Source organism: Culex pipiens, chromosome 1 (assembly GCF_016801865.2).
Source record: "Culex pipiens pallens isolate TS chromosome 1, TS_CPP_V2, whole genome shotgun sequence".
Lineage (NCBI taxonomy): Eukaryota > Metazoa > Arthropoda > Insecta > Diptera > Culicidae > Culex > Culex pipiens.
The window spans coordinates 17,168,635-17,182,058 of NC_068937.1; the positions used below are offsets into that span (position 1 = coordinate 17,168,635).

Sequence of the window (13,424 nt, forward strand, 5' to 3'; positions counted from 1 at the left end):
CAAAGAAAAGGAAAGCTCGGAACAAACTCACCGGGTTCATCCTAAGCCGACGTGTTGAATCACATTATCCAAAAGGAGCCTTGCGTCAAGTGTAAAGCTGCCGTCTTCCAACATACTGCCTAAACTCACGTCGACGAAACACAAATCAGGAGCAAATTTCACTATGTACACTGTGATAGCAAAAGGCTGTCGCTTAAACTTATCTAAATAAAACCAAAAAAACTAAACTTTCATCAGAGCACACACGCAAATCACTTTCCTTTCTTCCTTTGTAAATAACTTTTCTTTCCAATTGGATTTTAATCTCGCCATGATTTCCCGTTTCTGACTACGTGAAAAAGAACTGTCATTATACATCACAACAACCAATCAGCAACGCGCTCACGCTTGTGAGGTTAGCCCCTGACAGTCGACCAAACAGTCGACTTAACCGTCGATAGAATAAGAATAATGTAATATGGAAAAGTAAAACGAAGACACAATCTTGTCGTTTAATTCGACGCTAAATGAATTTTAACTCAGCTTAAATCAATGAACTCCATGTTACTATGAAAAAGGCTTCCTCAATTTGTATTTAAACACTACACTCGCGTCCGAAGTTAGCAAAATAAACCCGAAAAACGCGAAAACACTGCGGAGCGCTTCACCGACCAACCGACTTCGCTCACAGACAAACAGATCCCCACAAAAAAAAAAAAAAAACCTGACAATGGATTACCCGACGGGCCAAAATTTCTCATAGATGGCGCTGTTCGTTTGGTGGTAAGAAATTCAAATTTGTTCTGAGAAATTGACTATTATGCAAATATCTAATGGTACGTTCGTTTGATGGCTAGTTCGGCACTGAGTGCTGCACTCAGAGCTGTCAAAGTGTTTCTTTGAAGAAACTCGCGCTAGTTCCGCACGAGTTTCGCCGCCATCTTGGAACTGAAACTCTAGTGCCGCACTCGATATTTTTTCAGTTTCATGCGAGTTCCATGCACACTGAAAAAGAATGTTCGTTTGAACCAAAACTGGCACCGACGAGAGCGGCACTCAGTGCCACACTGGCTGTTCAAACGAACGTACCATAAGAAACTACATATCACAGCCGAATAAAATTTGACCTGGTAGTTTAAAAAAAAAATAGCTTTCACCAGGTCAAATCTCGGCCTCAAGTATTGCTTTATATTAAAAATATTTAATTTTTTCTGATTTCCCCCATACATTTTTCAAACTGCTTACTACCAGCGTGACAGCGGCCGCCATCACATTTTTTTCTCTTTCTCTCCCTTCTTTTGACAGCTAAATCTGTCAGGCAGATTGTCAACATTTTTTTTGTTTGTAATTTCTTGTGCAACGTGTTAATATTACATCTTTTCCTCTGCGGGAACCTTCCACAACCCGGCCGGAACCGGCCAAAATCATGGTAAGTGATTGCCAAAGTAGAGGCAATCGAAAAAAATACCATCATCCGTTAGACCTGAACACATTTTGTTCACATTTTCTGTTTTCCCGCAAATTGTTCCAGTCCGCATCCGGTTCCACGTATTCATCTCCGCTCGATCCCCGGACGCTGGCGCGCAATTTGCCCTTCTACGCCGTAGCAAGAGGAAGATCCGGTGGAGTTTACCTGACCTGGCCCTCATGCCAAAGGAAAGTAACCGGATTTGCGGAGGCCGGTTGAAAAACTTTCCTATTCGCCAGCAGACGGGTGTGTTTGTTTGCGAGCACGGCGACGGAAGTGCTTCGGTCGGCATTCAACATGAAATAACTCATCGACAACGATTGAAAAGAAGGCAGGTTCGAGAGCCGGGCTGGTGGAATCCGCCCCTTAGTATATCGAACTGCTGGGTAACGCTGGCAAGCACATCAAAATCTATCGGCACAGCGTACTCAACGACGTCGGCCAAGAAATCGAGCTCTGCTTGTTGGTCGAGCAGAAGCTTCGTCCAAACAGGAAATCAAAGCCATCGAACTGCTGTACAGCGAGAGATAACCTAGGGACGAAAGCATCTCTACGATAGGAAGGCCATTCCGCGGAAGATGAAAGTTCCGTACCGCACAACCTGGGTGATCCCGGTAAGTTAACCTACATAATTTCTGTTCATATTTTTCATTTGGTCGTACAACTATTCCAGACGAGGAACCGTTCGAGATGATCAACGCGTAACTTATCCACGATGTGTACGAGTGGAAGGATCTGAACTCCAAATTCATCCTGCAGGTGTACCGCGACTACTACACCCAGCTAGAGGCGGACAATGCGGGCAAGTTCAGCTCAATAGAGTTCATCAACAAGGAGAGCTTCCGGAACCGGATGTCGCGAACCGAACGCGATTTCCTACTTGAAGAGAATGTATCCGGCCTGCAAGCTGGTGCTGGAGAATACCCCCTCGAGTGGGACATGGATAACGATGGCCTGATCGAGAACAAGTCCCCGGAAGGTACGATAGGAAGAAAGGCAGCTTCTCAACCGGTATCAAGCAGATTTATGCCAACAACTGGAGAACAACGTCGCCGAGTTCAGGACCACACAGCAACACAGATGGATGGCTCAACCCTCAGCAGACCTTACATATCTCAACGTGTGCTACCTTTAAAAATTCGCAACCGTCTTACTTATAGCAAGCAGCACGACCGCGCCGCGGTAATAAATGATGAGAAGGTGGAGGAGAGGGGTGGGGGGGGGGGGGGGTTGTGTCTCTTCAAGGTGGATTAGTTGGTGAACATGCGGTTGATGTATCGACCAAACAGGACGATCGCAGGGATCAGCTCCTGCTGGGACCACTAAATGTTGGAAATCTTAGTTTCTCCAGACTGCATGAACAGGTCGAGGTCGGTTTAGCCCTCGGGCGGAAAGTTGTCCGTATCCAGCGTGGCTCGAAGTCCTAGCCGGACGTCTTCTGGGATTGCTCAACGGAAGCCGGCACGTTCTGCATCAGTTGGGCATCAGTGATCTGCAGCAAGCCCTTGCTGATAACCTCGATGTGAAGGAACGGATCGCGGGTACTGAACTCTTCCAGCATTCCGTCGAAGTGATTCTCAGGAACTTTCTGTAACTTTAAATGGGCTTTGTTCAGCATGTTTGAAAACTCGCTCTTCTTCTGCGGCTCGACCTTCCCTTTCTTCTCGTAGTTCTCCATGATCAGGGGGCCTTTTAGATGTTGAACTCCTCCTTGGCCTTGGCGTCGATCTCTTTCGCATTCTCGTTGGCCTCCTGCTAGATAATGGCCATAGCCATTCTGCGCTTAATCTACTTCGGAATATCTACGTCGCGCAGGGCCATTTTGGCAGCGTTTTGGTACGGCCTGGAATCACCATCACTGGAGAACCGATGTAGTCTGGTGGAAGCTTATCACTGTCAGCAGTTCACAACGGCAGCAGAATATTTTAAGTTTTTTCTTTCTATTTTCCTATTATGCCAGTTTGCTAGTTTTTCATTTTATTTTATTTTTTGCTAGTTTTCTATTGTGCTTGTTTGCTATCTGGTTCAGCAATTAAATCAAAGTTCGCTGAATTTCCCGCCCACCACCCTAGATTGAATCGCTCTCCATGGTACCGACGGCGTCGATTTCGTCGGCCACACGGAACAACTCGCGAACCAGCTTCGGACCATCGCCGAGATTTTTTAAACCAAATCCGACCCAAAAACGCACTGGACCGTTGCGTTGCCGACGTTTGATTGGACACGGCCTAAGAAAGTCAAGTGTTACCGGTTCCCGGAGATCCGGACTTGCCTCATGGTACGGTCCCTTAGTCTTATGCTTCTTCTTGCCAACCCGAGTTGAAATCGGATGCCCGTTCTTTTTTTTTTCTCCGGCGGACTGAATTTTGTGGGCGGGTAAAAATGCGAGGCGAGATGCCACAATGTTTCGATTGAACCGGAACCAGCAGCGACGCGTTTTTGCCGTCGATTCACTCACGTTCCATCGCTGCTTTACTGCTGCTGGCACTCGACCGGATTTTAGGCGTCCTTTACTTGCCGCCCCGCCACCGTGACCACCGCGGTGCTTCTGGTTCTTGGCCGGCTGGGGCCGCTCGTCCTCCTCTTCACCGTCGTCGTCCTCGTCCATCACCTCGCCGGTGTAGTACAGGATAGCCTTCGGGATATACGGGTGCGCAGGAAGTGTCCGTCTTCAGGAGTATCTGCTTCTCGTCTACGACGTTCTTGTCGTCATCCTGTACCTGGGCGGGTTCAAGAACGAGTCGTTTGGCAACGTTAAACCCTTTCATGTTAAACGGTTCATTGGTCGATGGTGCAACGCTTACTGTTTCGTAAAGCTCATCGGGTCGGTCTTGCAGACGATGTCCACTTTGGTCAAGTGGGTCAGAACCGGTTTGTCGTGCGGCTGGATCATGTCGGCCATGGTCTGAGTATTCTTGAACACCGTCAACCAGAACGCCGGAATCAAGGACGCGTAGGCTTGATTATCTTCGAGTGCTGGTACTTTAAGTTAAGGGCCATCCGCTTGAAGCGTTCCATCACTTCGACGTCAACCTCGTCCTCGGACTCTACCTTCCACTCGGCCTCACCCACCTTCAACTCTGACTACCCAGTGATGACCGCTTTCCTGCGGTCCCCCAGCGGCTGGCACAGCTCCTGATATTTGCCCTCCTGCAGGTGCTTCAACGCGTTCGCCCGGTGCTGGTCATTCTCCGGCAGGGTCTTAATCGGGTGTATCCCATTTGGCATAATGTCATTTGGCATAATGCCGTTTGGCATAACGCCGTTTGGCATAATGCCGTTTGGCATAATGGACGTTTGGCATAACGGTCATTTGGCATAATGACCATTTGGCATAATGGTCATTTGGCATAATGATGTTAAAATTTCAAAATAAAGTCTAATATTGGAATTGCTTTAAGAAGACCACATTAGGTTGTGATAACTGCCGGCGAAAGCTGATTTTTTCATTCCTTAAGATTTTTTTTCTTGATTTAAAAACTGCTGGCTATGGGTGCCCAGAACTTGAAACGTTTGTTCAAAATGTTGCTCCACATGCTGAATATTGTTCCTAGGGCTATTTTAAGCCTTGAGCCCTAGATTGAGCCAAATATATTCGACATTTATGGAGCCAAGAATTGAAATGACTTTTCTTCGGACTGGTCACTCTGGGTTACTTTGTGGTTAATATTTCCTTTGAAGAAAGGGACACTTTCTAGGCTTGCCATAACTGCACAGAAAAAAAGTTGAATTTTGGTTGGTTAAATATTACCTCTTTTTTGAGTAATATTACCTAAAAAAATAGTAAAAATGTGAACCTGATGAATATTCATCAGAAACTGATGAATATTCACCAATTTCTTATGTAAAATTAATCTTTTTTTTACACAAAATCTGTCACCATTTCCTGATGAATATTACCATCATTTATTTTCTGTGTGCTAAAAAAAGTTGAATTTGCCTTCTAAAACTGAATTTTCTTCATTAAACAGAGGAAAATGCGCTTCAGCTGTGGTCACAACAACTCAAGCGTGTTTTCCCTTCTTTTTAAAAAAATATTTACCCATATCAGCAGTCAAGAGAGTTTTCCCTTCTTTAAAGAAGGGAAAATTCAACTGATGTTAGTAGTTATCTCAAATCAAACAAAGTGTTCACTTCTTTAAAGAAAGATAAATTCAACTTGTGTCAGCACACGGAGAAAAAGAGTTCCCAAAATCGTGAACAAGCGTTCATGAAAATGAGAACCACGAACAAAGTGTTCAAATTTCATGGTACGTTTTTCAAAATCGTACCATGGAATTTGAACACTTTGTTCGAGGTTCCCATTTTCATGAACGCTTGTTCACGATTTTGGGAACTCTTTTTTCTCCGTGCAGTTATCACAAGTCAAGGAAATTTTCCCTACAGAAAGGGAGAGAAAAATCAAACATATAGGGATAATTTAACTCGTGTTAGTAGTTATCACAAGTAAAGAGAATTTTCCATTATTCAAAGACTGACACAAGTTGAATTTTTCCTTCTTTAAATTATGGAAAATTCTCTTTACTTGTGATAACTACTAACACTAGTTTAATTATCCCTATATGTTTGAATTTTCTCTCCAATCAAGAAGCGAAAATTCTTTTGACTTGTGATAACTGCTGACACAAGTTGAATTTATCTTTCTTTAAAGAAGGGAAAACTCTCTTGACTGCTGATACAAGTTAAATTTTCCCTTCTTTAAAGAAGGGAAAACTCTTTGACTGCTGATATAGGTGAATATTTTTAAAGGAAGGGAAAACTCGCTTGAGTTGTGACCACCGCTGAAGCGCATTATCCCCTTTTTAATGAAGAAAATTCAACTTTAGAAGGAAAATTCAACTTTTATCAGCAGTTGTCACAAGTCTAGAAAGTGTTCATTTCTTTAAAGGAAATATAAACCTTGAGTCAGCAGTTGAGAGTTTAGAAAAAATGACCCGCAGCTCTTTTGGGTTGGATCCAAAGCTGAAGACGGTGAATTAATATGTTTCTACGTATATGACAAAGTGGAATGCTTTAAATTACAAATAGAAATCTCACTTTTGTGTATATTTGAATGGATGTAGCGCCACTTGCTGATAAAATATTCAATTAATTTTCACCCTGTACACAGAAAAAAAAATAGGGTAATATTCATCAGGAAATGGTGACAGATTTTGTCGCGAAAAAAATGTGTAATATTACATCAGGAATTGGTGAATTTTCATCAGTTTCTGATGAATATTCATCAGGTTCACATTTTTACACAATTTTTGATTAATATCACTCAAAAAATGAGTAATATTCAACCAACCAAATTTTCAACATTCCAAATCCAACTTTTTTTTTGCTGTGTAATATGAACGAGTATATGTTGGCATGATGTAACAAAATGAGTGAATTTCGCGTACATTTCAGGGCATGATCCCCTGGATGCACTGAGCCCGAATCCCAAATATGATTGTGACAGGACCTGGCGCTTTGACTTAGAAATTTAAATGGGATTTAAACCCGTATAATCGGTATAATCGGTGCGTTTTGGTTTTGAGTTTTGAGTCCCTTAATGATTTTTGAATTTTTCATCAACCTCACGAGCTCATAGTTCGTGTTCCAGGGCACAACCCAGGAACAACCAGGGAACCGAAGAGTGCGGAAAGATTCGTCAAATATTAAGAATGCTACAGAATTTATATCACCACCTTCAACTTTTTCTGTAAGCTCTTCTGGCAGCACTTGCTGCTACTGCAGAGAAGATTGAGGCATGCAACCACCCACTGAGATTTTTGCTTGAGCCTCGACTCGATCAGGCTCGATCTCGAACCAGATCGACTCGAGGTTCGAGCCAAAATTTTCAGTGGGCAAGCAAGCTGCCAGAAGAGCTTGAAGAAAAAGTTTAAATTTCCAGCGGTGGTGTTATAAATTCTGTAACATTCAAAAAAGTGCATCGTTTTCTAAATGTCAAGCTTTAAAATGTACTAAAAACTGCTGTCCTCATTCAAACTGTAGTGCCGATTGATCCCAGTCTATGGAATTGAAATAATTTTGAAAATTTAATATCATTATGCCAAATGACCCTTATGCCAAATGGCCATTATGCCAAATGACCGTTATGCCAAACGTCCATTATGCCAAACGGCATTATGCCAAACGGCGTTATGCCAAACGGCATTATGCCAAATGGCATTATGCCAAATGGGATACACCCGTCTTAATCACAGTTATCGCCTCCTTCATCATCATCCAGCGCGATGCACATCCGCCGGTTTGTCCAAAAAGTCCGGATCATGGTCTTCCGACGCCGACTCCACGGCTTTTGCGGCACTCTCAGTTCCAGCCATTCTACTTGGAAAAACTCTGTCCACAAACGGACGGAACTAGTTGCAGCGCGAACCCGGAATCTGTTGCAACGTACGCGAGGGGGGACACCACACGTCGTTGCGTAGCCCAGGCCCCTCTTTCCTTACAGCCCAAAGGAAAGAACCTGTGCTACGCGACGACAGTTGATGTGTCCCCTCGCGTACGTTGCAACAGATTCCGGGTTCGCGCGGCAACTAGTTCCGTCCGTTTGTAGGCAGTAGCAGAGGTTCAGTTGCTCCCGCTGCTCCATCAAAAATTCAGAAAAAAAAAAACAAAACATCAACAAAAACATAAACAAGGCCTACCGTTCTGTAGTGTTAGTCTATACTAAACTTAAAAAAAAAAAAACAAAATGTGAGGGAAAATCTAATATTTTTGAACATAATGCAATGCAAATATATGGAGATGATTTTAGTAACATAATGACTAACTTTGCGCTCGTTAATTTGAATATTTTAGTGAAAAAAAAAATATTTTTAAATATTTTTTCAAAGTTTCAGTTGACTACCTGGCACGGTCACTGTTTGCGTAACAGTGGCGGCATCTATGTTTTTCAATCTAGTTCTACGCAAATGACACCAGGGGGATCTAGCGTACAACAAAGGCGCACCTAGCGGCAGTTTTAGGAAACTGGCCGTCAGGTGTTCCATTAAATTCAAACATAAAGATTTTTATACTCGGTTTTAAATGTAAATGAAAAAGGGGATAGTAAAAAACTAAAATTAACTGAATTTTAAATGTTTTTTTTTAAATTTGAGCTTTTTTTTATCGAAGAGCGTTTTAAACATGATCACAGTTGTTATTCTTTCTATATATCATAATATATATGAAAATACAAGCCTTACCCGACAAACTTCGTTCTGCCTTTTTTTCGTTTGTTGACGTTTTTTTGCTTTTTTGCTTATTCAGCCTCCTGTGATCAAAATTTGATTTTACGTAACTTTCCCCATACAATTTGGCGATGCTCCGGAATCGGTTCCAGAGTGGCCAAAGTGTCAATTAGTTATCGTATAAACCTTCCTTGGGCTTATACGAACCCAACGCAACAAAGAGCACCTCGATCCGACGCTCCGTGTTAAACTGATTCGCGTTCGAACAAAACCATCGAAATTTTATATATATATAGATGTAGGATTCGTTCAGCAAAAATTATAAGGTTCTCTTTTTATTTTGGATTTTTTTTAACCAATGTTGATTTAGTATTTAAATGTTTTAATTCTTTTCAGTGGAAAATCTAGATTGATAAGACCCCATGTTTTACCAATAATTTTATGCGAAATGATCGAATAGACAAATCCTTTAAACATATTTGCAATAACTTAAACCAAAATGTCTAGAATTTAATCATTTTTCAAAATATTTATATATTTTAAAATAGTTTTAAGAACGAAACGTGTTTGGCTTTTATTTGATATTTAAGTTTTCCGATAACTAAAAAGCTTTATCTATAGTTATTTACCAATACTCACAAAGGAGTTTGAGGAAATTAAACATATGGACAAATTATTTGTAATGGCTTTATAAATATAGTTAAACATTTAAACATTGAAAATACTTAGCACGAAAAAAAAATTGCTAAACTCAAATTGGAATTGTTTCCAAAATTTCAAGCAATATGACAAGATGAAACAGAATCATAGCTTTACTCTGGCCATCATCGTTGAAATTAAGCTTTATTGTCATACTGGTTTTGCAATATCATTGTTGTTGTTGTGTTTGTTTGTTTGATAAACTACCTTTGACAAAAATAACTTAAAATTATTAGATTCCTAAAATTTAATATGTTATAATAGTGAAAGGAACCTTAAATTTAAAGTAAGTTGCTGAAAATAATTGAGTGATATTACAAAAAAAAAATATAAAATCATTCAAGAGACCTACAATAGTTTTCAGACGAGTATGCTTGGAATTCCCAACTTTTCGACAAAAAAAAAAACAAGAATTCCCGACTTTTCCCGATTTTTCGCGGAATTGGTCGAATTCCCGACTTTCCCGACTTGAGAGGCCACCCTGTAATTTTAGGATGAAACCGCCAAGCATTCTTACTTGTTTCGCGCAAGGTTTGCAACCATGCAGAGTTGTTGTCATCTCGATGAAAACGTTTAGATGTTCTTGTGGGGAAATCGGGTCACTACACCCTTACCAAAAATCATGATTTTTTGAGTTCCAAATCCCACTTTCCATACGAATTTTTCAGTTCAACCCATATAACCATTTTTATGGTTGTAGTACCTGAACTCATAAGATCGTATGAAAAGTGGGATTTGGAACTCAAAAAATCATGATTTTTGGTAAGGGTGTACTGAATTCATACGTTGATGCTAGTTGGCAATGGCTGTAGATTTGGAACCACTCGAGCAGACCACGCTTCTGGTGACGCAAAAGTGGGAAAATCCACGTCCACGTGAATGCTGGTGTGGTGTTTTGCAACAATTTGGTTGATGCCTCGTCGTCGCTTGCTGCCAATTTTTTTGACAAACTCAGCTCGTTTTGGGCAGCTCCGATTCTTCGTCGAGTGGTCGCTATTACAGTTGAAGCATTTCGCTTCGATGTTCTTGTTGATTGTGTTGCAAGTTTGAAGTTTCCCAAACCGCTTTCAGCTCAGACGGCGTTGTCGATCCTTTCTTGAGATGAACCAGGTACAGTTGTTAAAGCTTGACCAAGTTGGTTTAAGTTTGAATATGTCTTTTTCTTGTTTCAGATATGCCAGTCGTAACATTACTTGAGGAGCCTTCAAATAAAGGATAAAGCAAATCATTCTTTTTAACTATCAATTCAACAATATCCTGACAACTAGCCAAACTCTAAGCTGTTCCTTATTTAAGGGCTGACTTATCAATCTAATCAATAAAAAAATCAATGAAAATTCATTCAAACTCAAAGAGTCCCTCTCTCAACTGGCCATTCAAACCCATCTTATGTTACTACCCTGCTCATCGCAACCCCCAAACTCAATCAATCGACACACAAACAAAACCCGCTGGTGCGTACGCGTGTGCGTATATTTATGTTTTGGGGCGTGAATGCCGAGTCCGGTCACCGCGCGCCGGTACCAAGACACACCAACATCCTTTTATGCTGTTCATGTATATTATTTTCCTTTTTATTTTTTGCACTGTAGCATGTTCTCTACCCTGAACCTCGAGTTCAGTGAGAGAGAGTTGGACTCTTTTTATGCTGCGCTGCGCCGCGCCTGCACCAACACATATACTTCAGGCGTATTCGCGCGGCTTGTTCTGGACTCACGGAGCCAGAGCCAGGCAGTACTTCTTTACTCTCCGACCAATGTAGACAACACTGCCGCCGCCGTCGTCGTTGTCGCGCTCAGTGTGTACTTTAAAGTTGAGGAAAAGAGGGGAACCAGAGAGGACATTATTGCTGGCGAAAAGCGCAAGAATTATCGAGGAAGAATTAGCCAAGACGCGAGCGCGCGAGTTCGAAAGGGTGTTCCAAAGTGCAAGCAGCAGATCTTCGCAAGAGTCTAGCCTAGCAGCAGCAACAGCAGTTCGTTCATAAAGTTGGAATATCGTGAAGTGAGTGTCGTCTTTTTCCAGTGGGGGGTCGTCGCGGCCTGTGCTCTACGCCTACGCCGAAAACCGGCCGGCCAAAATTTGGCCCCTTTTTCTTCGCTGCTTCCTTTGCTGAGGGGGGCGCAACGCACAAGAAACGGAAAATGAAAGGACCTGGAAGAAGGGAGTGACCGCGCCGACAGGATGTTCTACGGTCGGCGTTTTAAAATTACGTGTGGGGAATCTATTACTGTGTGATTACATGGGTATCTACCAGAAAATTGAAAGAGAGTGTCCTTAAATTATCTAAAATCCTGTGTGCTTCTAAAAAAACTACAATTTTTATGCGGCTCGCGGCTTCTTCTTTGTCGTCGTCGTCGGAGGTTGGCGGTGGGGTTTTTCCATGGCCGCTGCGCTGCCTCCAGCTTCTTCCTGCACGGCCCACGGCCGTCGTCGCCTTCGTCCTGTGTGCTCAGGCGCCCTCCGCCGGGGCGCGTCATACGTGTGAGAAAGAGAGTCGTCGTCGAAAAAGGGATATCAAAACATGTGTGTGTGTGTGCGAGATAAAGGAACATTTAAAAAAGGCACAGCGCGCTTTGTGTTGGTAAGAGGTTGATGAGTCGTCCTGTCGGACACACACACATCAACACAAAGGTTTTTTTTGTTTGTTTCGGTGGGGTAATGTTTTGTGTGTGTCTCCTCCTGTTGGTCGATTTTTGACCCCTCCGCTACTCCTTGCTGGAGACCGTCGTCGTCGTCGACGACGACATCCTGGACGAAAGCCGGAGGGGTTGTTCAACTCGATTCCTCTCTGAAAAAAACACAAGAAAACAAGAAAAGCTATGAGCTCATCAAACACTTTTGTTATGACGCGGCGCACCGCGCGGTGATAACATTCGCGAAAACCCAACCCAACGAAATGATTGCTATCAGCGCGCGCGGATGACTAATCCTGGTGCGACTTGCAAGCAAATCCAAGTTGGCATTCGCGGTACCTTTTGCGGACGCGAACGAAAACGACAATGAAAAGTAAATGCACACACAACACAGAACGGCACAACACAACAGCCACATGCATGACATATGAAGGAGAAAAAAGCAGGCTGGCTGACTGGCTGACTGGCGATAGCAGGCTGGGATGATGTGGTGTAGTTTGGCAAGCAAAGTGTGTGTTTGTGTGATGTGTTGGGTTGGTGTGTTTATCAGAGCAGGCTGTGCTGGAAGAAAGAACCTAGTTGTGGGGTGTTATGTTGGTTACTTTAATCTAAAACTCAATGATTTTACAAACAGAAATATCCTCCAGAACGAAACTTGTTGTTATGGATTTACGAAGATGGAATAAATTCAAGCATTGCAATTCTAAACATACCTCAAAAATTGATGTCAGTGAGCACTACAAACAATAAATCAGTCAAGCCTACTGTGTAAATTTTACTACAGAGATATTTCGTTGAAAAGAGTTCAGTCACGTTGAGTGCTGGTACCAATGACCAAACAACAATACAACTCGTCGCTAACTCTTCAAATAGTAGAACTTATTCTTTGTGCTAAACATAGAATACACTTTTTAAAAAGATAGCGTCGAATTGTGAAAACTTATCAATCGTTATCTTAAAGGATTTCTGGTATTCAAAATTTGAAAATAAGATGTTTCAATATGTTTAAGGGAGCACAGCAAACGAAGGAAGTTGTTGTCTTCTTGGTCCAAAATTGTCTAACTTACGGACCCAATCCTGTAACAACGTGATTGTAAAAATAGTCTAACTTTGATGTAAATTACTTAGTGGATGAATAAAAAAATATTTCGACAGTACCCGTAGTTTCGAAGAGAGGGGGAGCGGCCGTGGCTGACTGGTTACGGTGTTCGCTTTGTAAGCGAATGGTCCTGGGTTCGATTCCCATCTGCTCCCAACGAGAAAGTATAGAAATTATAAATCTTGAAACTCTGAACATGAACGAAAAAATCAAAACTCGCTCGAGTCGGGGTTCGATCCCCCGTCCTTTGGATTGGTAAGCAAAAATGCTAAACACTAGGCCATCACGACTTGGTGAGCTATGACTGGAATTAGGAATACTGTTACTATCAACTATATACGCGCTGGGTCCTTGTCCATTTGACAAGGGTTCGGAAGTTC

General features: G+C 42.3%; 2 protein-coding genes and 1 pseudogene across 9 annotated transcripts in view; 1 reads left to right on the forward strand and 2 right to left on the reverse strand.

The window, feature by feature from the left end:
* Nucleotides 1-2,700: 2,700 nt before the first annotated feature.
* Nucleotides 2,701-4,349, reverse strand: LOC120430546 (uncharacterized; annotated as a pseudogene).
* Nucleotides 4,350-10,666: 6,317 nt separating this feature from the next.
* The window catches only part of LOC120430542 (coronin-7-like), an 81,913-nt gene continuing 79,155 nt past the window's right edge, over nt 10,667-13,424 (forward strand). For 3 of the 7 annotated variants that reach the window (XM_052711371.1, XM_052711375.1, XM_039595656.2), the window contains exon 1: nt 10,667-11,313. The gene's annotated coding sequence lies outside the window, so the exon portion shown is untranslated. The remainder of the gene's footprint in view (nt 11,314-13,424) is intronic. The other 4 variants (XM_039595657.2, XM_039595658.2, XM_039595654.2 and 1 more) reach the window with 3 other exon arrangements.
* Nucleotides 11,596-13,424, reverse strand: part of LOC120430544 (protein vreteno) — a 75,476-nt gene continuing 73,647 nt past the window's right edge. For both annotated transcript variants that reach the window (XM_052711396.1, XM_039595659.2), the window contains exon 2: nt 11,596-12,100. In XM_052711396.1, the coding sequence (XP_052567356.1) occupies nt 12,018-12,100 (83 nt within the window). In that variant the 3' untranslated portion in view covers nt 11,596-12,017. The remainder of the gene's footprint in view (nt 12,101-13,424) is intronic.